Here is a 24519-nt window from a genome sequence, read left to right on the forward strand (position 1 = left end):
CCACCATGGCTGCCTCCTGCATGGCTTCGCGTCGCTGGGGTCACGTACGTGCTGACGCCGCAATGTTTGGGTTAGGGAGAGGGTTAAAGTATCAGAGAGCAGAAGAATGGAGAGAAGGCTGAGTTTTTAAAATAACCCATTTTCCATGTTTTCCAAAGGTAAAGCTGTACACTGTTTAGTAGGTGTACTGTACGTTTTAAGAAGAAACACATAGCCAACGAATAATTGAAACGAAATACTGTTGTAACGAGTTAAAGTAATCGGTTTTGGAAACGCTTGGGCCCACTATTTCTGGAATTCTTTGAACTGTTAATTTTTCTAAGTTTGTATTATGTGCATTTTTGATTGACATTGATGACAGCGTTACTCTGGCTGCAAGCATACATTTCAAATCTCGTATGTTATGGTTGGGTAGCACGTCGTAGAGAAATGCAGCTTTCCTTGCACTTTAAACAACGAATTAAAACAGTTTTGTAGTCGAGTGATATCTGGGATTTGCAGATGATAGATGTTCATAGACTTAGTAAAAATCACAAATAAAAAAACTACTTTGAAAAACCAGTAACGGTTGACGGTGGCTGAAGTTACTCTTAACCATTTGAATGCTGTTAAAAGAGCTAGAAATGCCAAAACCTTAAACGTGACTGTTAATTTGTTAAAAAGGAAAATGGAAAGCCAGCTGAATTTAAGCAAGTGCTTCATATGTATACCTTGCAGTGATACTCTGAACTCCTTTTGCGAGTGTTTCTGGACTGTATTAACGGATTAACAGTGAGGTTAAAAATAGTTGAAGTTAACAAAGCAGTCTGAACACGTCGGAAACAAAGGTCCATTTGTTATGTGGACGGGGATTTCTCCTGTTGTAACCTTGCTTGGTCTTCGGACCGCAGTGAAACGGTTAAACTTGTTCACACAAGTCTTTTTTGGGGGGGATCTTCCTTTAGATCACAGTAAACATAAAAACAGGGGCTAGTGCGAGAGAAAATGCGTTTAAAAAAGCCATAGGTGCTGGACAAACCAGGTGTCCTCGCCTTTTTCCAGTGCTTTCAGGTAACTGCACTTTTGGCAGTCAGTTGACCACCTTGTGTCGTCTGCAGGCGTAAATACAAGACTTCTGGAAAGGCAAAAGGAAGGTTGAAGATGAGCAAGAGGCCTCCGAGTCGTCCAGGAATTACCTTTGAGGTTGGTGCTCGGGTTGAAGCGCAAGACTACCTGCAGAAATGGTAAGCAAGTTCCGTAATATTCATTTATAGAATGATTATTTCATTCTGTAGTCATTTAGTTGTATAGGACCTTTACGTACAACCCATTTTACAGAACATTGGACGTAGCTTATATGCACAGTTCATCGTGGGCAGTCCTGTCTGGGTGTTTGTGTATTTTTAACGTTTGTGACCATCCATTTTCTTACTACTTTATTCAGTTCAGGGTCATGGAGGAGTTGAAGCCTGACCAGGCAAGCAACCGGCTTAAGGTCAGATACACCCTGGACAAGACGCCAGTCTAACGCAGGGCAGGCATAGACATGCACACACTCACACCAGGGCCAGTTTTTGCAGAGGTCTGTTAACCTACCAGCATGTCCGTGGACTATGGGAAGGAACTGGAGGACTCGGAGGAAACCCACAAGAACATAGGGAGAACCTACTAACTCTTCACTGATTGTAGCACAGGAATTGAAGCCAGGGCTTAAGCACTGCAAGGCAGCGATGCTAACTACCAAGCTACGGTGCGGCCTTGTTTGCGAGCATTTATTTTAAATGATTTTCCATGACAGAAAATCAGCATCCTGCTTCTCAGGGGAGTGAGGACGTGATAAAGGGGTAACTGCAGTCCCAAATCCTCAGACTGGTTATGAAATCTCAGGAGCAAAATACATTCTTTGACGGTAAATGTTGAGCACAAAATCGTGAACTTTGCAAAAAATGCTGTAAGTCGCCATGTTGTCTCAAACCGCTGGCGGGGGGCAAGAGTCCCCACAAATTGAGACATCATGCAGCCCTTCCTGCTCACTAGTCACTATCATAACTAATGTAATGTAATATCAGAGCAAATTACGTACAGGTTGTGTAGCAGGTATTTCACCGCAGAAATTTTCCTACATGATCCACGTGCAAAGTTAACAAGTAAGTTCCGTTTATCTGCAAAACCGTTTCGAAGTTGAGAGTGATGTTTCTATTGGATTAAAAGAGATGTATTCCTAAGCCTGCTTGTTTACAATGTCCTAGGGCTGCTTCACGTCACTGGAAGTTTTGTTGCCTCATTCTAAATTGCAGAACATGATGCTGCACACACCTTGAAATTTTGTCTATTTTGTGATGTAAATTGAAGGTTTTACAAGTTACTCTGTACATTCTACTTTTATAGTGGTTAGAAGTGCAGTCATCAATGCCGATTCTTTCTAACCTCGGAATAAAAAAAATTGCGTTGCAGTTCTCCTTAAATCCCAAAAGTAAGACGGACATGGAAAGGACTCCGTGTGGGCCCAGGGAACTCTGGGGAAAAAAACAATTCTTGTTTATCTTCCATGTTTTCAAACTCTTTTCAGGTACCCTTCGCGCATTGAGAAGATTGACTATGAGGAGGGAAAGATGCTTGTCCATTTCGACCGGTGGAGCCATCGATACGACGAGTGGATCTTCTGGGACAGCACTCGGTTGCGTCCTCTGGAGAGAACAGGTCTTCGGAAAGAAGGACTGAAGGAGGAGGAAGAGATGTCTGTAAGTCTTTTTGCTCTTCTTCGTCTTTTTTTAGGAATGTTAAGCAGTTGTTTTCAAGTACAAAGCTAAACTGAATAAAACCGTCGTTTCTGACTTTGAATACTTGTATTATTTTGCTTATAAAAATGTACCACGTTAGTGAAAGCTCAAGCATGTCCATTATCCTGACTCTATGGTTTAACTTATTTAGTACAAACTGTTTTGGAAATCGGTTATAAAACATGAAAGTGTATATCTAAATTTTGTAATTTGAAAAAGATTAAACTTATTTGATTTGGCACATTACTAATTGTTCATCTATATTTTATCTATAAACGTCTTTACCAGGAGAGACTCAGCGAGATGAGAGCATCTCGCCTTCGTGAGCATCCTGGAAGTACAGAGAGCACAGAGGACCAAACAGAGTTACCGCAGTCAAGACAAGTAATATATTCCAATTGCACTCAAAGTTTTACAATTATCTGGATGTTCTAACTGCTTGTCTGACTAGTGATTAAAAAGAGTTCATAACCCCCTTACCTGATTAAACCAGCGATTTATTAGCACAAATGGGAATCATGTTGAATCATATATGTATAAAATACTGCTTTACATGTTAGGGATTGGAAAGCTGGCATTTGTCTACATATTAAGTGTGGGTGAGATGGTCTTGTTTTTAACATCTTGTTTTTTCTGTTAGTATTTACTTTTATTTTTAGTTTGTAAATGTGGTTGAACGTAAAGTTGTAGTACAAACATTTCCCTTTAAGCTTGAAAGAGGAAGTGGCTTTTTTCCTAAATGTCCTTTAAAGCACAAAATGTACACCTTTTATTAGAAAGCAATCCTGCATGTCTACTGTGTATAGTTACATATAAGAATTATTTTCCATTACATCATACGATATACAATATTTACAATACTTCAAAGACACCCATCTAAATAAATTAGGCCCCCCTAGAAAAGTTATTTAAGACACTGCAACTTTGACAAACCTTTACTGCTCATCTTTACATTAACACTTATTGGAACCCTATACAAGGTACTGTAAGCTCAGTAGATTCTCAAATGTAAGTTTTTTGGTTGGTTGTTTTGGCTTGTTTTCCCTATAGGTTTTGAGATCAGGAGAAGAGGTGTTAGCCCGATGGACAGATTGCCGTTACTACCCAGCTAAGATAGAATCAGTAAACAAAGAAGGTAAGTGTCAGGAACATGATTCGTTTTTGCCTAAAACATGTAATTCCATTGGGAGAAGAGATGAGGTGATCCCCGTATGCGATATGAATTGGTTCTATGTCCACAGATCTTTCATATATTGTAAATGAAGATGTATTTGATTCTTTTAAACTGTTTTTCCTAATTAGTTAAATGTGATGCTTATAAATGTCAATGAACTTTGGGTTTTATAATTTCAGGTACATACACAGTTCAGTTTTATGATGGTGTTATTCGGTGTGTGAAGAGGATGCATATTAAATCCATGCCTGAAGATGCAAAAGGACAGGTAAGTCAATTAGAGACAAAGTCTTAATCGTGTCAGTAAAAGACATTGATGAATGAAGAACTCTTTCACTTGAATTGTTAATGATTTGAATACAAGGTTTTGTATTTTGTAAAAATTGTAATAGTCTAATTTTTAAGTTGAATCACAATTCTATTAGTTTGTCAAATCCATGGCACTAATGCAAAGGATTTTTTATAAAGTTTGAAGTTAGCAATTTTATCTGCGTTTTGCAATGGATGTACATCTACGTTTGATTGATCTTGAATCCCTTATAAAACGGTGTACATTAAGAGGTTTTGAAACATTGAAAGTTTTTTGCTTTCTAGTTTAAATTGGACATTATTTCTGCAGTTGTGTGTACTTTAATTGACCTCCATTAAATTTGCAAAAATGTCGATTTGAACTCTGAGGCTGAGTACTGACAGATTGTACATGTGGATAGAGTGTGTTTAGAATCAAAGAGATCTAAAAAGTGAAAGACCTCTTCATGACATGGAGAGGCAGGAATGTGACATCACTGGCTTTCCTGGAAAGCTATAGAGAACTGATTAACCTATGACTGTGCATTTTCCCCTATTTTAGTCAGAGCAGAACATTGTTGAAATTAGAAACATTCTTCTTTAAAGACGATCATAGCTCCAAACCTGCTTCAGAAATATATATACCAATCCTGTAATGCCCATTGAAGGGACTAAGTAAAAATGATGACATGAAGCAGAATTTTCATGATTAGGACTTCACCAATAACTCGACATACTAGCTAATTCTAGCTAGTGCTGCTAACAGTCTTGCATGTATCCATTTCATAGTAACCTGCTCAGACACGTACCAGAGACTTTACAGTGTTATTCTTGTGATATGCAGTCAAATATGCAGAACAAAAATATGCCATACTTACTAGCTGCGTGCTCGCTGTACGGTAAATTATGTATTCCTTTGGTTGGTAAGGTAGAAAATGAATTGTAAGTCTAACATATATATGCCTAATAGTATCTGAAATGATATTATTAGTAGTTTAATTCACTTGACTCTATACTATTCGACAGGTTGTAAACCCATTGAAGTCCATAAACTGAATGTAAATGTTAATTGTAAGGATACATCATGCTTGTTAGGCCAGTTGATATTTGCCATTTTAGAAATCTGTCCTGTGTTAGGGTACCCTAGTGTTATATTTCATTTTTCCTTCTTTTTCAGAAGGTAACAGGCAGCAGGGAATTTCTGAATTTTATGTGAAGGAGATGCACAAAGTGAAGGCAGGATACAATTGCTGACGTCTTCTAAACCCCTGCAGCAGTCTCAGGCACCCCCAGACAATGAACACCCCCAGATCCGTCCTCAAATCTCCATTTGTTCTCTAGGATGTGGTCATTGTTTGTTCCTAGAAATTGTCCTTTTCATTCCTAAGAAATATTAGGAATAAAGATTTTAAGCCTCAAAAAAAGAACATGCCATCCTTAAATAATATCAGACTGTAGGCCTATCTGTTTTATGTTCTCTTTAATATTATTACTTTTTATTTATCTCATTTCCTTAATGAATGAGACATAGGGACATTAGAATTATTTTAGTCATTTATGGTATCTTACTACTAAACTTTGTATGCTGTAAAAAAGCTGGAACATCAGATATTTAAAGTAATCCTTAGCTAGTGACAACTTTTTAACAAAATTATAAGGCTGGAATATGTTTCATGCTCAAATGGGATAATTTCACCACAGATATTTGTTTACTAAATTAGATTGTTTCATTAGATCTTTTGAAACCTGACACACTGAGATGCAGATCATATTCATCCAAACACTGCTTTAATAGCTGTTGTGTGAACATTTTACTCTTGCGTTTTGGAAGAGGACTGGATGACATTCTTTAAAAACCTGATTTTCTAAAATACTTTTGGATTGTAGGGTTAACTACCTTCTTCATGGTAGGCATTTTAACTTCCAAAGGCTTCTTTTAACCCACAATTTTCCAAACATGTTGTGCACTGCCCTTCAGGATGATAACAAATGAACTGGTTTTGTGTATACAAACCACTCAAAATGCTTACAGTATGCATTGTAGGCACTTTAAGTTGTTAAAAATGAAGCTATTTCCTTTATTTTGTAACACAGAAATGAAAAAAATATAACTTTGTCCTCTAAAATGTCTTAATTGTAGTTCATTTCATTATTCCTATTAATATAGAATAACTTTCAATATAGTAAAAACTCAAACCCTCCAAGTTTTAATTGCTCATTCTCATCCAGTCCTTTTTCAAGCTAAATTTGCCGTGGTTCCAAACCCCGAGTTTTTTTTTTCAGTTTTTATTTGAATTGTACAGTATGTAGTTTCATAGCGCTGATAACAGATCCACTTATGTGTTATGACCACAACTATTACTGTTTCGACAGGATTGGATTGCCCTTGTAAAAGCAGCAACTGCAGCTGCAAAGAGCAAGGGAACCTACAGGCCTCGTACAAGTGCCAACAGCAATAAAGACAACAGTGACAGGAGAGCAGGGAAGGCATCCCCGAAGACAGAGGATGAAACTAATCCTGTAAATGAGGCCCAGGACGCAAAAGAGTCACAAGAGGAGCCTGATTCTACTCAGAAATTAGGTCTGACATCTTTGGTTCTTGTTTCTGTGATCGGCCTAGCCTGAATTGCACATGTTTAACGTATTTTTTCTTTTGACTTTTAGTTCTACGAAATAACATATAATTAGTAAAGTAGTGCTTCATTTTTAATATAAAATTAATGAAAAGGTCATTCTTGTGGTTTTTCTCCAGATCAGACTGCTGCATTATTTTTGTATAATGTTAAACTTTCTATTAAATGGCTTTTGGATGAATTTTCATTTTAATAAAGCTGAAATGCATGACCACTAACTTTTAACCCAGAGTGCTTTTGTCTTTTTAGGGAGGTCAAATCAGGTTAAGTTGACTTTGGATATCCGCATTTCTTTTTCATGGGTTGAACTACAGTTATAAAATCACAATCATTGAAATCAGTTACCTTTGATAAATCACACCTGATGATAACTGTTTTCCTATGAAAAAGAGATGCTAAGCTAATAGTTCTTTCCGTGTTTGTGTTTGATGCTACAGGTTAAGAGGTGATTTGTGATAAAAAAAATAAATGATCTTGAAACTTGAGCTTTATCTTGTGCACATCCAAAATAATGTTACTCCTAATTGGTAGTAAAAATGTAATAACCCCTTTCATTTTACATGAAAGAAAAAAAAAAGATATATTATTTCAGTCCTTTTGAAGTGATTTTGTTATTGTATTTTGAATTCACACAAAGAGGAGGAGGTATTTCGTTTATGAATGTGAAGAGTCTAACATAATTTAAAATCCTTACAGAGGAGGAACAGAAGCAAACCTCAGAACAGCCTGAAACCGTGAAAACAAAGAGGAAGAAGGGTGGGCAAGGAACTTCATTCCATGCAAAGAGAGCTCGTCTCAATAAAATTACAGGTGCGGCTTAAACCGAAGCTCTTTATTTTTACAAAGGATTGTAATGATGTAGCGCCACCGTCTAGCACCCATTTTCAATATTGAATGATCACTACTAACAAGTTATAAGTTGAATTTGCTGAGATGTGTTTTTCTTTTTTTATTAATTTTATACTTGTTTAGTCTTTGTGAGGATATCAACGTGTAAAGCACTATGTTCAAAGGAAACATCAAAATCACTCAGACTTTTTAAATTCAGTGTGTGGTTTATTAATTATCAGTACTCAGAGTACTTTGGCGGCTTGTAGTATGAATTAGTTTACCTCTTCATCGAGGTCCAAGGAAGAGTCTTTAATGAGCATGTAACAAGTCGTCATGATTCAGTTTGACTTGTCTCGTAGACTTAAGGTAAGTTTCAATCCTTTGAAGGCTTGAGAATGACATTTCAAATGTGCAAGAGGAGACTGGGATTGTTAAAGGAGTTTGTTCCAGGAGGACCCAATTTGGACAGTAATATACACAATGTTTTGTTTTTCATAGATCTCTGCAGGTTTACTGTATTTTCTTTTTGCAAATATTAGCAACGTTTTCCATGACTTGCAAACCTAGTTTATTTCTAATCTTTTTTTTTAAAGTCAAGGCTAAGTACAATAATTATTCATAATACACATAAGTAAAATGAAAGGAAAAAATGATACATTAAAAAACCTAGTAAAGCTAAAGTGAACATACTGTAGTCCCTAATGAATTTGGGAAGTTTGTGCTATACAAAAGAAAGCTCAGTCATCTGTTGTGTGAAGCATTTTGTTCAAAGTGAGAAAGTCTCAATCATCACATCTCAGCTGTACTTTCTTTGACTGTACTTATGTTATAAGCATTTAAAACGGGAAGCTATATCATTCACTTTCTTATATTGTGACTCTTAATGTCACAGGTAGAACTCGCGTTTTAAATATAAGTGTTATGCTGTCACAGAATAGTTGAATCATGAAAGTTGCAGATATCTGAACAAGGCTAATAGTTTTTAATACCTTAAAGGGGAACTCTATTTTCATATTTCAGGGTTAGAAAGAATCGGCATTGATGAGTGCATTTCAAACCACGATAAAAGTACAACGTACACAGTACCTTTTAAACCCTCCAATTCACATCACAATGTAGACGTAATTTTCAAGTATTTGCAGCGCCAGATTCTGCGATTCAGAAAAAGGCAACAAAACTCCCGGTGATGTGTGCAGCCCTATGCCATTGTAAATAAGCAGGCTTGTGAATATGTCTCTTTTAATCCAATAGAATTATTGCTTTTGTTTTCTGAACAATTTTGCAGACAAATACTTAATACTAATTCTGCACGCAGATCACGTTGGAATATTTCTGTGTTGAAATGTCTGCTGCACAACCTGTGTTTCTTTGCTTGTACATCACATTACATTAGGCATTACAGAGATTAGTGAGCAGGAAGGGCTGCTTCACTTCGCAATTTGTGGGAACTTGAATGCGAGTTGCATAACTTTTTGAAAGTACTGAAAGTCACCAAGTTCATGATTTTGTGCTTATTTAATTTAAATTTGTAATTTTTTTCTATAATTTAGATACACTATAAAATAGATACACTTGTTAGTATAGTAAGTCTAATCTTTTTTTTTTAAATCACTGTTTATGTATTAGATAGCCCAAGAGCCTTAAGCATGCAGTGCTTTTTTTCAGGTCTTTTAGTTTCAAAAGCCTCTAATGAAGATGAAGTAGAGTGCAAGGAAGACCAGAAAGAAGCTACAGAGAGTTTTGAAGAGGTATGTATATTATTTTGATTACTACTTTTATGTAACTTAAATTAAAGGGAATGGTTGTTGAATAAGTTTTAGCTTTATTAGCATTACAATTTTTGTAAAGTCTGTCTTAATCTATTCTTTTGACCTTTCATAAAACTGGCTTTAGTTTGTAAAACCTTCAGGGTGTTCTTGTATGTTAATGTTTACCATGGATGGTACTGTGGGGTTTCTTTTCAGTACAAATTATTAACAAATAAAGGGTGTGATGCATTGCATTACATAGACTGAAAAAGATAAGAGTTTTGAGTGGCCATTCTTATGAGGAATCCGACAATTTTCCATGCGTTTCGTTGAATATTTCCCTAGGGAAGCTTAGCAAGTACAGAAAATGAATACAAACCTGAGGCTCAAGCCACATTGCCCACCGCAACCCAGAAAAATACTGCGTCTCCTGTGAAGTCTCGAAACAGACGGCTCAAACATGATTCTGGAGAATCTACCAGCAGCCAGAAGCATTCAGGACCTTCTTCTGTAGCCATGCCAGTTGGTGACGAGATGACGTGTGTGGCAGAATCTACACTTTCACCAAGTCCTGACCCAAGCCTCCCAGACAGCACACATTCTGGTAAGTCTGGACCATTAATCATGGTCAAACATTAAAGGAATTTTGAAAAGAGGAAACATCTCAAGCTTATTTCCATATAGATGGTAAAAGTAAATAACAACATTATTATGAATAGTGCTATTTGCTTCTGTAACCTTTTCCTAATGCTTCCCAGCAGACAGTAGCTGCTAGTATATGCTCTCTGTCTGGTCAGGTTAACATAAATTGTGGAGAACTGGGTACACAGACTGACCAGTATAGCTCAGACACGCTTCATTTCCCATAAACCCACTGGACCTATGTCACCAGCTTGCCCAACCACCAAAAGCAGGAATGGCAATCTGTGCCTTAAGGACTTCATCAGTGAGCAATAAGGTTGTCGTCAGTCTACCTCATGACCAAAGTCATTCTTATGTTAATAGAGATTCCACACCACATTTTCAAACTTCCACCACCACACTGGAATTCACTTATCCCAATGTCTCCAGACACTGTATTCTTTCATTCTCTCTCTACCACCACCTAAAATGTGCTCTAACTCAGAGAAGGTGCGGATTTCATCTTTCTGCTGTCAGCATTGCCCTTGAAAGCTTTGAACATACAGATCTTTACTGTTGTTCACCTCACTTGCAGACCTTCTTTTCCTGGAATTTGTCAAGCAGTAGGTACTGTACTCTGAAGCTGAATATGCAGATGAATGAGATGTGTGTGACTGTCCTAAGCCAGTGTGGTCTGGTCCTCACAGATATTTCTGGAAGCAGGATGTATCATTTTCTGGATAATTTTGCTTGAAGACTTGGTGCCATAAATCATATCAGTAGCATAAATGAGATCTTTATTATACAATACTTTTTTGTGTCTTTCACTGGTTTTGCTTTGTTCTAAGTTCCTAGTCTACTCAATTATCAATTGCTGGCATTTGACTAGTTTAGTATTTTGTTATCCCAATAAACAGCTCTACTCAATCAACAACCTATTCCATATACATTGTACACATGTATATCTGTGGAGATAATGTACTGCCTTCAATAACAAGAGGCAGAATTTTCTATCGGTTAGAAAGTACTAAAATATTTTTAAGCCATATGTGATGCTTGGAAACCACACATAACGATAACTTCTTATGTAAAGTTTTTAAAGACTGAAGAAAGGTACAGGCCTCAAACTGGGGAAAAGATACCGTACCTTGCACCGTACCGGATCACAAATCATGGACATACCCCACTAATTCTGATTTTAACTCTAACGTAGTCCAGTAACTTCGGATCAAAATCATTTGGTGCAGTACCTGATGATAAGCACAACTTAGCCCTATTAAGTATTATCATTGCTAAACAGAAGCAGTTTTCATTATCATTGCTAAAATTGCTTTGACTGTAATATTTTTTATCAACAACTACAAATAAACCCTTTATTTTATTCTACTTGCAAAAATTAACAACTTTAAAATGTGAACATAAATAGATTTGAGGTAAAATAAAATGATCTCAACATTCTTAAGGTGTAAAGATGATAGGTGGAGCTATATCACTAGTTTGCCAAACCACCAAATGTCTCCCAGTCTGCAATTTTTAATAAATTCTATCTTTAATGAATGAACTTGCCCTTTAAAAAGCCTCAAGGAGGTTTTATGAAAATTAGAAAATACAAGTGGTAAAAATAAATTACGACAATGAAGTGGCACCATTGCATTTGTTCTTTATTTAAAGTTTCCCATTGACCTAGACCACACCATATCATGAGTTTGCATAGTCACGGTTTTGGCTTTAGTCATTTGAAGTAAAATAAGATTTAGTGTGGGGCTGGAGAAATTTCTTTCCTCTTAAACTTCAAAGGAAAGTATTTTTCAGAGCCTCTTCATATAGATCATGCTTCCACATAAGTCCGTTTTTTTTAAAGAGATGTTTAATCAAGTTCATTTTCTGCAGCACTCGCCACACCTCCGCCTCCCAACTCACCCCGACCATCTGAGCAAAGCCAGCGACGGAGACGTTCCCAGCGTTTGGCGACTTGTACGGTCGACTCCTCCATCGAACCAGCTCAGCCCCCACCGTCAGCCTCTGAAGCGAAAGCTCTTAACCCCAAACTCCAGTCTCAGCCAGAGCCTACTTTGCCTGAGGGTATGTTCTCCAGCACTTTGTACCCCATGTGCCATGAAGAGCAGGACTGCATTTAGCTGTATCTTATGTGTCCATTCCACATGTACTTATATTTATTTGATGAATTAATGTTGCTATTTTAATACCCAGAACTTCTCACAGTTTTCAAGCTTTTAAATTAAAGCAATACAGTAGTCACAAATGGTCAATGATTTTTATTACTGATTTCATTTATTTTTGTCTTCTGTGTAGGTGCCCTTTAATCACAGAAAACTAACATTAATATGCTTGAAACATCTTTATATTGTGACTTAAACGCATTTTTTACCATTGGCTTTTTTCTCTTTTGTTTTGTGTGCATTTGTTTCATTTAAATATCCGTTTCTGTTCTTAAGCAACAGGCACTACCTCTATCACTCTGGAAAAGCCTGAGGACCTTGATGACTCCTTAAGTGTGCCTCCTGTTTTGACACCTCCACCACCTGTTTCAACACCCCCAAACACAGCACCATCTCCCCCACCTAGTCTGCCTCCTGATACTGAAAAGGAACAGGGAGATCCTGGCACTGCTTCTCTGATGCAGACAGCTCTTGAAGAGAAGACGCCCTGTCCCACAGCAGGTACTGATCCTGATCAAGTCTTGTCAGGCTTGTGAAAAATGGATTGTCAATAGAATGGTGTTGAATAAATCAGCTAGTTTGTGAAATGAACTATATTAGAACTATGTGACACCTGAAGAAGGCTCTACTGCCGAAACATTATGTTTTCTCTCTTCTCTTTTTAGCATGGAATAAACCTATTACTTATTCCTTTGCAGCCTACGCATGCTGACGCAGCTACCCACCTGAACTGTATTAGAACTAGACATTTATTTAAAAAATCCTGATTTCCAGCAATTACCTAGAACAAAATTAAATCACATACCATGATGTTCTCAGTCATGGAGCTGTATATGTTAACAGGTGTATAATGTAATTGATTACGTGAAATTTTGATTACAAAGTTGTAAGAGCAGTAACTGATACTTTTTTTCCCACTTAGTTGTAGCTGCTGTGTTGAAGGCAGTACCCAAGATTTTGAAACCAAACAAACATGCAAGGGAGCCAAGTATGTATTTTCATTTTAGTTGCATTTAAGAATTTTTGTTTTTTTTGTTGTTGATGTTGAAATATTTTATTGATTAAAGTATTGTGAGTTTCGGCAGAAATATAATAAGCTGCATTTTTGGTTTCATGTAAGTGGGAGTCTTAAGAAATTGCTTAAGTACATTTCTTGCCTGCACTGAAACATTTTAGGGACATAGGGGAAACCCTCACCTTGTGCATTCCCTTATGTAGTGCCTCATTCAGCTCACGATTTTTAGAACCTCCAACACCTCAACAAAAAGTCTTGAAAGTAACTAGGTTTTCTAGCCTTGTCCTAGCTTTTAAGAGATCTGGTCTTTATATTTCGTCTTTCCCACACAGTCTCGAATACTTTTCACCCCTTGGCGAGTTCACTTATTTAGTTTCTTATGTTTTTCCTATTGGTATTTGGATTACATCTCTTTGTAGATTCTGAATATTTAAGCTTGCAAATCACAATACGTGAAAGGCTAGTACCTTTTGTCTCAGTACTTTAGAGTTAACAGGAGCATGGAGTTTAGCAAGGAAATCCTTTTTGTTGTGCCAAGTCAAATGGTTTAGTTCTTTATATACAAACCCAAAACATTCCACGATTGCAACATAGTAGCAGACAGAAATGATAGTAGAGTGCGCACACAAGAAAGTGAAATCAGTTTGTTGAGTAAATGTAAGTTTTAAATACAGATTTGTCAATTATGTGTATGTTAATTTCTTTTTTCAACCGTTTTTTTTCTGCTATTCAGTAATAAACACCAAAAAGCCGGAAGATCCTTCCTCCCCGAAAGAGCCACTCATAGATCTAGACCACAACAAATTCAAGTGCAAGGTTCCTGGCTGTTCCAAGGCCTTCCGAAAAGCCAAGCTTTTGGACTATCATTTGAAGTATTATCACAGTGCTGATAAAGAGACGGAGTCAGAGGCCGGATCTCCTGAACGAGCTGTGCGGACTAGAGCAACGTCTGCTTCAGTCCCCACCTGCACTCCGCCAGAGAGTCATGATGCAAAGAGACGGCGAACCGTGTCATCCTCTGCGTGTATGCAAAAACAGCCCATTGTTGCTTAACTAAATCTCATTTGTTGTCTATTCTTCTGGTCTTTCAGTCTTCTCTGCAGTAGCACTATACACTATAAGATAAGATAACTTTATTGGCCATAGACAATTTCTTGTATTAGGAATTTGTCTTTTCGCATACCCCAACTTGCTCTCCATGACAGAGTGGGGGTCAGAGTGCAGGGTCAGCCATTTATACAGCGCCCCTGGAGCAGTTGGGGTTAAGGGCCTTGCTCAGGGGCCCAACAGAGTAGGATTCCTCTGCCGGCCACGGGATATGAACCGGCAACCTTCCAGCCACAGAGCCACGGCACCATACTGTGAAAGTATTTGTTTAACTTGCTGGGAGTTAACTGAGATTTTTCTATGGAAACAGATATAAGCTGGAAAACTGGTTTTGCAAAAGTGCTTTTAAACTTAAAAAAAGTTTAAAAAACCTGATTAATAGTGGAGCTGGAACATGAAGTATAAATGCTGTTATAGAGATTAAGAATTCATGTTTATATCTGCAGCACAGCATTAATGTGATAATTGTTTTGGCTTTTTCTTTTTTGCATTTTTCAATATTTAGCCCTGTCTCCTCACACACAAGCCTTACAACTAGAATCTCCTTTGAGTACCAACGTGAAACCCCCCAAGTCCAGCAAGAAGAAGCGATCCTCCACTTCCGTCAGCTCTGAAGGTGCAGACATCCAGTTGCCATTGCCCCCCCGCGAGAAGAGTTTTGAGAACTTACATGAGAAGATACTCAAGAAAGTCATTGACAAGGACAAACATTCAGAGCCAGGTCTGTGGCACGTTTTGGTCCGTCGAATTTCCCGCAGTCGCCATTTGAGATTTTGAGACGTGAAATCCATAAAAAATGCAAACCTTGTAATTTTCTTTTTTGTGTAATTGCAGGACAAATAAAGACTGAGAAGAAAAGTAAACTTGAAGATAAGAGCCAAACAATAGGTAGGATCATATTGTTGATGAATTTGACCTCAATTGAAGTCAACATTTATAATTTATAACATGGGGAAAAAAATCAGCCTCCAGAGTGGCTTATCTCGGATTTCAGTTGGGGGTTGTGTCACTAGTCAACAGTTAACGAAGAACAACTGAGGGTGCGTTGGGATTGTCGATGAGGGCTCTCTCAGCAACCCTTGCAGCACCACTCGCTCTTGGAGTCTGGGGTGCCTGTTGTTGAGCAATTTGCCTGTCCTCCAGTTGATGCTTAACCTCCAGTTCAGGGCTGTATTGCCTGCAGTGTGTTAAAAGACCGATAGATCAATGGTGTGTGGTTTGGAGAAATCTGCCTATACTTCCTTACTTTCATCTTTGTGTGGTGATGAATCTAGTAACTGTGAGCCAGCACTCGATTTTTGGGTAACAAAATTAATTGTGGATAAAACCAAATATATACTTTAAAAATGGATAAATACTGATGGCATTTAAAATGCCATTTAAACTAATATTGTACTAAACCAGCTAAACAAAATGACAGACGACACATCTGAACTCTTGATATAGCATGGGTTATATGCTGGTAATTAGCTTTTTGTGCTGAATAAAAGCCTAACCTTTTTTTTTCCCTCGTTAAGGAAAAAAGAAAGAAAAGGACAAGGAGCGTAAAGACAAAAAGGAGAAAGATCCATTTAAAATCAAACAAAAAAAGAAGAAAAAGAAGAAAAAGAAATCGAAACAGCACAGTAAGTGGAATCGATTCATTGTTTTGTATTAGATGTTTGTAACTTTGCCCAGATGCTCATTTACCTCTTGCTCTCTCTTCAGGTTATTCAGATTATGAAGATATGTCCCTGGCCTTTTTGGAAAGATGCTCTTCTCCACCGAACCGCTCGTCTGGTAGTTCTTTTACACTGCACACCACTTCCTCATCCAAACATACGTCCTTCCAGTACCCCAGAGCCATACTTTCTGTTGACCTCACAGGAGAGAGTAAGTGTACAGTGATATTGGCCCTTTTCGAATTTAATTTTATAGGAATGTTTGTTATGTCATAAAGTCTTCAGATTGTTAAGAACTGAATGTTAATTTACTCTGTGTTCCCTTTTTTTTTCTTGCACAATCCTGTTATTTTAAATTTTTCATGAATGTAAAACAAGTGACAAATCTTTTCTAAACAAAAAGCATTTAAAATATCCTTCAAGAAAAGAGTTAATATGTTTAGAATATTTTCATATGCTTAGATAATTGTTTTTTAGGTGTCTGCATTAGAAGGAAGCTACAGTAAAAGCCTTTCAAGATGTGGTACACGTGTCATCGTTCTTTTGTGTAACGGCTTGAAGGGTGTTAGCTTATTATAAAAATAATTAATAATTATAATTGCTTACACTTATATAGCGCTTTTCTGGACACTCCACTCAAAGCGCTTTACAGGTAATGGGGACTCCCCTCCACCACCACCAATGTGCAGCCCCACCTGGATGATGCGATGGCAGCCATAGTGCGCCAGAACGCTCACCACACATCAGCTCTCAGTGGGGAGGAGAGCAGAGTAAAGTAGCCAATTCATAGAGGGGGATTATTAGGAGGCCGTGATTGATAAGGGCAAATGGGAAATTTGGCCAGGACGCCGGGGTTACACCCCTACTCTTTTCGAGAAACGCCCTGGGATTTTTAATGACCACAGAGAGTCAGGACCTCGGTTTTACGTCTCATCTGAAGGACGGCGCCTGTTTACAGTATAGTGCCCCCGTCACTATAGTGGGGCATTAGGACCCACATGGACCACAGGGTGAGCGCCCCCTGCTGGCCCCACTAACACCTCTAAAAAGGTTAAGTATTGATTGGGCAAGCTGTTTTACATGTCTTTTGTGAGGTAAAGTCTGGTAAATGTTTTAAGCACTCCTACATTCAGACTGAGAGTTTTCCCTTAGACCTCTCCGAGATCGATTTCTTGGAGGATTCCTCGACGGAGAGCTTGCTTCTGAGTGGAGACGAGTACAATCAGGATTTCGATTCCCTCACCATGGATGATTTCCAGGAGGAGGAGGATGCGGCCAATGAAATTGTGCGCTGCATCTGTGAAATGGATGAGGAAAATGGATTTATGATCCAGGTGTGTGAAAATGTTTTTCCCCTGGTCTCCCCACATTTCCTTCAAAGTAATTTGGAAATGTTAAGAGACCAGATATATTCAGTCATTTTTTCAATGCAAGACAAGTTCCAAAGAAAGTGGTCTGTCTGCTGATTCTGCTTTGCAGTGATTTAATCATTTTTGCATAAAAGTATTTATGTGGATAACCCACAGTTAACAGGTTCTACATAGGTAACTGATATTTTATTTACATTTTTCCTTAAGGATACTAAGTATCTTATAGTAAAACAGTTTTGAAAGACTAAAATGTGATTTATCTTTGTGTTGCAGTGTGAAGAGTGCATGTGCTGGCAACATAGCATTTGTATGGGACTGCTGGAGGACAGTATTCCTGAGCAGTACATCTGTTACATTTGTAGGGATCCACCAGGTAAGAGGACAGAATGATGCTGATCTTCATCCTCTGTACTGTTAAGAGGACCTTAGTGTTGGTTAAAATATGAGTCGCCTTGTGCAGACTTCGTCGAAGGCACACTCTACGTATGAGATGATTTCGGAATTAATTTTCAACTTATGAAGTTGTATGGCAGTATGGTGTCAAGGAAGTAGCTGTGAATATTGTTACAAATAGTAGGTTAAAGAAATTAGAAAACTACAGAAATAACTGGCATAATCAATAAGCAAAACACATAATCATAACCCCCAAATTATAAAGATAAGGCAAAGAATATACCTGAGTAGTTAGTATAAATAGAGGCACTTCAGATCTTTGTTCTCTGGAACAGCTTTGCAGAAGGATTAATAAAGTAGAAACAAACTGAGATAAACAAATACGTTTAACAACTCACTTAACAACACATTAAACATACAAGTTACTCTGTTTACAAACAGGACATCTTAGAGGCCTATGCCCTGACAACTAGTAAAACTCCAGACTGCTATAAAGTACTCAAAGATCCTATAAAGACACCTACACAGGCCAAAGAGAGATAAACCTGCCTTCTTACTAAAACAGGATACAATCTCTGTCTACAAAAAACAGATGCTCCAAAGTGAATAGGGACCTATCTCCCTATTCTAAAAATGCATTCACTAACCAGGAGAGACCGTTTGTATTCTAGGGATTCTCCATACAGGAAACCAGAGTTATTGGTTATACATGTAACTATGTAAGATTACAGGCACTACCATTTGAGCCTTTTGCTTTATTTACTGAATCACCTTCAAAATATATACTGTACTTGTTGTACTCGAAGGTAATAAAGGTTTTATAGAAATTCTTTGTACTCTAAATCAGGATGAGAAAGTATTTTGTAAAGTTAACTTTTTTTTCTCTTTAGGGCAAAGGTGGAGTGCAAAATATCGTCATGACAAAGATTGGTTAAACAAGGGGCACATGTATGGCTTGTCATTTCTGAGTGAAAACTACTCTCATCAGAATGCTAAAAAGATAGTTTCAACACACCAACTGCTGGGTGACGTGTACAGTGTGAAGAAGGTACTACATGGACTGCAGCTTAAAATGGACATATTACAGTAAGTCATAAAACATTTTCTCTTTTACTAAAGTTTTAAGGATTTAGTAAATTGTTTTTGATCCTTCTATATTTATGTGCGTGGTGTATTGCAGCATTAATTGTTTTTTTTACTTCTGATTTTTAAAGAAACAAACACAAACCCAGCTTGCACCTCTGGGCCCGATCTTGGGTGAATTCAGATGAAGATCAGCCTATGGGAGTACATCCAGACTGTATTCATTACCAGGACAGGATAACAGACAATGTATCCCAAAACTCCAACCAGGAAACATACATCACTAGTGAACACAGTTACCAGAAACCCCCAGGAATGGGGCTGGACCACAGGCCTGTCACTGACCTGCTGAGCTCTGATGGAGAAGAGGGAATGAGACAGGAAGAGGCCCTAGAGCTTGTGACCAATGCAGCAGTACACGCAGTGCATTCTGTGCCAAAAGAAGAAGAGGTATCTTTTGATCTGGATAAGAATTAAGTGATGACATTTTTTTAGATTAGTTACAGATTGTTTATTGAAACAGTGTGATTTGCATGAATAACAAACAAGTTTCCTCCCTGTGTCAGCTGCTTTCCTTGCCAAGTTTCCTGCGTTTAGAAAGTTACAAATGCTGTTAATCCCCCAAATTAAATATTTTTGGAAAGCACATAAGGTTTCAGGTACTTTGCCGAGAACTGTAGTTTATTTCCTTTTTCTGCAAAATCTGCACGTCTCCTTTTCCTTCTGGTCTTTTCTTCCTTTGCTTGTCTTTCCTTGTCAATCATTTTATGCTCTTTATAGTTGTGTTAGTAATATTGTATGGATCATAAAATCATTTGCTACAATTAAGTATTTTATGCGAAATTTTGCCCACAATTGTCTCGCTATTTCTCTAGCCACTTGGTATATCATACAAAAGAATTGTCAGGCAGTTAAAAATGTATTCGCTTGTGGCTGAGGTTTTGCACAATATTTGCAGTTTGTTTTAAATGGTAGGTTTAGGCCTATAATGGTGTAAATGCTAAAGGCAAATATATTTCATTTTTGTATTTTGTTGTGTTTGTTCATAAACAGGAAAGTTCTGCGATCGCTGTGTCAGGCTCTTTGAATGAAAGCAGCCTGGAATCAGCAGAACACGCTAAGAACTGCCTCCAGTGGCAGCTAAACCTCCTAACACATATTGAGGATGTTCAGAATGAGGTTGCAGGCAGAATGGACCTGATTGAAAAGGAACTTGATGGTAAGGGTCTCTTCTGTTTCTTAATGTCAAAATGTTAACGTGCTTCACATTAGCAATTGTAATGATGCCATGATTTGTACAACACGTTCACCATTCAGTGGTTTAAATGTTTTATATTTTAAGGTAGAGACTTCCATTAAATAAAAAAAACATAACTGAGGCTTTTTTCCCCATATTAATTTCTCATTTTTTGATAAATAACTGGGGTTGGGCACCGCCTAAGGAAAACGTACCGCAGTACATAACACGGTATACGTGCATGTACCGTGGTATACCGCAAACTATTTTGCATGTTTATATATGGAGACTCTCTCGTCGTTTGATTTCATGATTAGTAAAGCATACTGAGTTATATACAAAATAAAGTAATGAAAATTGTTGTTTTGTTGTATTATTGGAACCAAAGAACTAGAAATAACACTGAACAGTGTAAGAACAATTTAACAACATGCAGATTTTTGTCAATCATTAAATGATATTTATTGGAGGTATTGGAGGTTAATTTTCCTTAGCAAGATAATGTAAAATTCCAAATATGACAGGTTCTTGTAAGTTGTAACTTTTTTCTTTCTTTACAACGTGTAAAGTTGACATTCACAACTTTATAAAACATGTTTAGCATGTTCGATTGCCCTTTGCTATTTCATCTAAAACTTCAAAGAATCCTCAATAATTAAAACATTGCTGAGACAAGACATTTTATATTGACTTAAAGAGCTTAAGACAATCTTGCTTGCAAAAAGAAAAAAATCAAAGCATGTCTAATGGTAGTAATGATCAAGACTAGACTTTTTCTCGACTAGAGTTACAGTAGAATCAGAAAAACTAGAATAAACAGCACATTTTCAATGGGTCATTGAAAATAAGTACAGTATGTAACATATACCATTAACAACGTCAATGCTAAACAGCCCTTAATATTACAACAACCATACCCAATGGAATTGTAAAGGAGTATTTGATGATAATTTTCTCTGACTCTCTGTAAAAATCTGTGAATACTCTTAGAAATTAGATTTGCCTCAGCAAGACAGCTCTAAGGAATAACCATGTTTTTCACGAGAAATAAGAAAAATAATCATCAAATACTTCTTTCCACGTCATTTACGAAATCACATTATATTTCTAAACTTACTAGCCAGTGATATGCGGGAAATAACTGTAGTATGACTTTTTTTTTTACTCACCCTTTTAAAGTTAACAACATTTTTATCTTCTTTGAATCAAATTTGATTTTATGAATGTAAACAGTAGAAAATCTTTGTTAAAATCGAAAAAATAAAACCGCTGCCAGAAACTTCCTGAAATTACAGAGCATACCTGTACGGTCTAAAACTTGCCACGGTATGTACCGGATGACTAAAGAACCGTGGTTTACCTGTATACCGGTTTTACCGCGTAGCTCTATACATAACACTGTTTAATTGTGTTGGATAGTTTGAATTACAGCATTTAGAACTTTCTTTACTCACCACTTTTTTATTTTTAATCTGATTTAACAGAAGGCTGTAGGATTATAATCGGCAACTGCTGGCTTTTCCTTCTTGACATTTTTTTTATCTTTATTGTTCTTAGTTTTAGAAAGCTGGCTGGATTTCACTGGGGAGCTGGAACCACCAGATCCTCTTGCAAGACTGCCTCAGCTGAAGCGCAGGATTAAGCAGCTTTTAACAGACCTGGGCAAAGTACAGCAAATGAGCACCTTGTGTTCTGTTTGAGCCCCTCTGCATGGCAGCAAAGAGCAGGACACTACATTGCGACAGGACAGTGAAGCCTTTTGTTTTCTCGCAAGGTGCTTTCAGACAAAAGTCTTTTCCCCCTTTGTCACACTTGAGTTCAAAATACGTTTGATGTGATTCGACATTAGAAAAAAGGGAAAAAAACAAGGTCCATTTGGGTAAACATAAATGATGTAAGTCATGTTTGGTTGAAGGGCAATGTAGCAGTGTAAGAAAGAGAGAGGGATTGTGGGGTAGAGAACGTAAGAACTCAACATGTACTAACACTGGAGGAAATTAGAGCGCTTGGACAATAAGAAGCATAAATTAAAAGGTTCAGAAGTGCCAAAGCAAACTTCGATCAAGAAAAGGCACCGAAGGGTATGGAAGGTAGTCATGTTACTTGTCCACAGGTTCATTTAGTAATAAAAAAAGTCACACAACCTAGTTAGCTAAAGAATGCAGGGCAGACATTTTGATATACACTGAATTCCTTAAGGTAAAATGTAGTTATAAGCTCTACAGTATAAATAAGCCGAAACTGAAAAGTAAAGTGAATGAATAGATGAAGTGCATAACAAATATCCTTAAATAAAAATGAGCATGTAATTGGAAACACACCACAGCTATGAAACACCCTACCAGAGATTTTATGTAAATATAGTGGTTTTGGGCCCTGAGGAAAAAAATTGCAAAATCTGTTGGAAGTTTAAGAGAATGTTGCAAACATTTGACTTCCATTTTCAGGACTGCTATAACTAGTGTGTTATAATTGGATTTGATCAAAGCACTCGGTGCTTTAATTCATTTCGAGTTTAAACTTCGAGCTTTCAAGTTAAGCCTTGGGCATTTGCGTTTGTTTGTTTTTTTTTTCCAAGTTTTGCGTGAGAAGTATATTTTCCTGCAGTCTCATGCCTTTTGTAATCATGGGGAAGGAAATGTCAACATTGCCCTCTTTTTTAAAGTAGGTTTTATGTATCATTGTGATTCCTTCTTTGTGAATAATTGGTAATCCTGTATTGTGCCAAGTGTAATGAATAGCATAGATGTCCAATGCTACTGTTGTGTCATATGGTTTGGAAAGGTTGGAAATTGTGGAGAAGACAGTGAAGAAGATAAAAGGCTACACCTTTTGATGAATTTCTGAGATGGAGTGTGCTCTTCAAATATATACCTGTTTTTTACACCCAGCTTGCAACTCAAAATACAAGAACAATCCTTCACTTCAATATATGTAAACTGTGAAGCCTAAGAACATCTAGAGCATGCGTGTTCTGTTCTTTGCCATCTGATTTCTACCCCTGAGCCCTTCTAAATTCTTGGTGTTTTAATATTTCATGCTACTACAGCTCTGCTTTACATTAAGTTTACATATTAATTGATAAAGGTTAGTCTTAATACAGCAGTCTACATGCAAGCTGGATGTAAATGTAAACAAATTACAGTGTTGAACATAATGTATATACAGTTTTTTAAACTGTAAAAATCTGCGAGGCATAAACATGAACTTAAATATACTTGAAGAAAATGCCTCAGTTTATTCAGCAGTTCTAGTTATCTGTATAAAGTGCGTTTTAGAACTGGTAGGGTATGAAACTTGAAGTTGCTTTTCTTTACATATACCAACTGTACATTAAGAATTTATTTAAAATAACTACAAACCAGACTGTTCTTTATGTAATTTACTATATGTAAACTGTTCATTAAAAATATTCTGTATATTTAATATGCCTTCAGTTTTTGTTATCTCAATGTCTTATTTTCTGAAGCCTTTTTGTTTCTCCTGTCTGGTGATATCAGAAACCTGCCAGCAAACGTTTATTTTTAAACATTTTGTGTACACTTTTGCCATGATTGCATTACTAAATGTATGGTATTTAACAAAGAGCGTGCTGTCATGTAAAGAGACTTGAATATTAGTGATCTTATATTTTGCCAATATACTTTCTTGATATTTCGTCTTCTGGATAGCAGGAAAACTAATAACCATTATAAAAACAGTGAGTACAAATACTTCAATATAAATAGAAAATAGTTAAATTAATAGATAATTTGTATCCATTTTGCACTGTTAAGTATGATGATTCCCCTAAAATTATTCCTGCTAGTATTATTAGTTTTATTAGTTCAGGTGGGTAGCTGCGTCAGCATGCGTAGTCTGTACTAGGCTCACACCTGAAGAAGGCTCCACGGCCGAAACTTTGTGTTTTCTCTCTTCTCTTTTCAGCATGTAATAAACCTATTACTTGTTCCTCATTAGTTTTATTATACCTGCCTTGAAGTTGTGCCACTTACCAGTTCAAGAACGAGAAATAATCGAGGTACATTTTGAGTCATGAAATTTCTCACTGATGATGATCTGATGTGCTTGCACATCAAAAAGTAAATGCTATCTTAATTTCCCTGTCTTTTTCTATGTCGTCTTTTCTTTCCTTTAAGTGTGATTTTGTTCTTTCATAAGCCAAATATCTCTATAGAAAAATGTTCTCAAATGTTACCCCTTTTTCCACTTCATGGGTTATGATCATTAAGTGCTCATTGAGTACACTATGTGAGGGCTGTCTAAACAAGTGTAATGCCTAGTCATTCTCTTAAACTGAGTCACTTTGGATTAGTAAGTTTTGAAGTTTTATTTGAGAGGTGCCCACGTGGTAGAAACTGGAAGCTTTTTCATGGCTCAGGATTCTTACGAGTACAGAACTCTCCAAGGTTGGCTGCC

General features: G+C 37.1%; 1 protein-coding gene across 2 annotated transcripts; it reads left to right on the plus strand.

The window, feature by feature from the left end:
- Positions 1-63: 63 nt before the first annotated feature.
- On the plus strand, positions 64-23526 carry phf20l1 (PHD finger protein 20 like 1). Of its 2 annotated transcripts, XM_015357513.2 has the most exons (24): positions 64-158; positions 1098-1223; positions 2549-2720; positions 3048-3143; positions 3810-3894; positions 4113-4201; positions 6595-6802; positions 7551-7664; positions 9351-9433; positions 9779-10037; positions 11945-12136; positions 12511-12735; positions 13157-13222; positions 13983-14273; positions 14862-15077; positions 15191-15244; positions 15874-15981; positions 16064-16228; positions 17170-17351; positions 17661-17760; positions 18671-18866; positions 18995-19313; positions 19917-20082; positions 21658-23526. In XM_015357513.2, the coding sequence occupies exons 2-24, from the start codon at positions 1141-1143 to the stop codon at positions 21798-21800; spliced, it is 3612 nt and encodes a 1203-aa protein (XP_015212999.2). In that variant the 5' UTR covers positions 64-158; positions 1098-1140; the 3' UTR covers positions 21801-23526. The 2 variants fall into 2 exon arrangements, with proteins under 2 accessions (XP_015212999.2, XP_069051190.1); XM_069195089.1 differs by lacking the exon at positions 3048-3143.
- Positions 23527-24519: the final 993 nt, after the last annotated feature.

The sequence above is a fragment of the Lepisosteus oculatus genome, chromosome 10 (genome assembly GCF_040954835.1).
Source record: "Lepisosteus oculatus isolate fLepOcu1 chromosome 10, fLepOcu1.hap2, whole genome shotgun sequence".
NCBI classification, from domain to species: domain Eukaryota; kingdom Metazoa; phylum Chordata; class Actinopteri; order Semionotiformes; family Lepisosteidae; genus Lepisosteus; species Lepisosteus oculatus.

Excerpts from the sequence above, each read along its gene's own strand:
- phf20l1 (XM_015357513.2), top strand. The coding sequence starts at position 1,141 with ATGAGCAAGAGGCCTCCGAGTCGTCCAGGAATTACCTTTGAGGTTGGT. Across the intron at positions 4,202-6,594 it reads CTGAAGATGCAAAAGGACAG|GATTGGATTGCCCTTGTAAA; the intron begins GTAAGTCAATTA and ends CTGTTTCGACAG. Across the intron at positions 12,736-13,156 it reads GACGCCCTGTCCCACAGCAG|TTGTAGCTGCTGTGTTGAAG; the intron begins GTACTGATCCTG and ends TTTCCCACTTAG.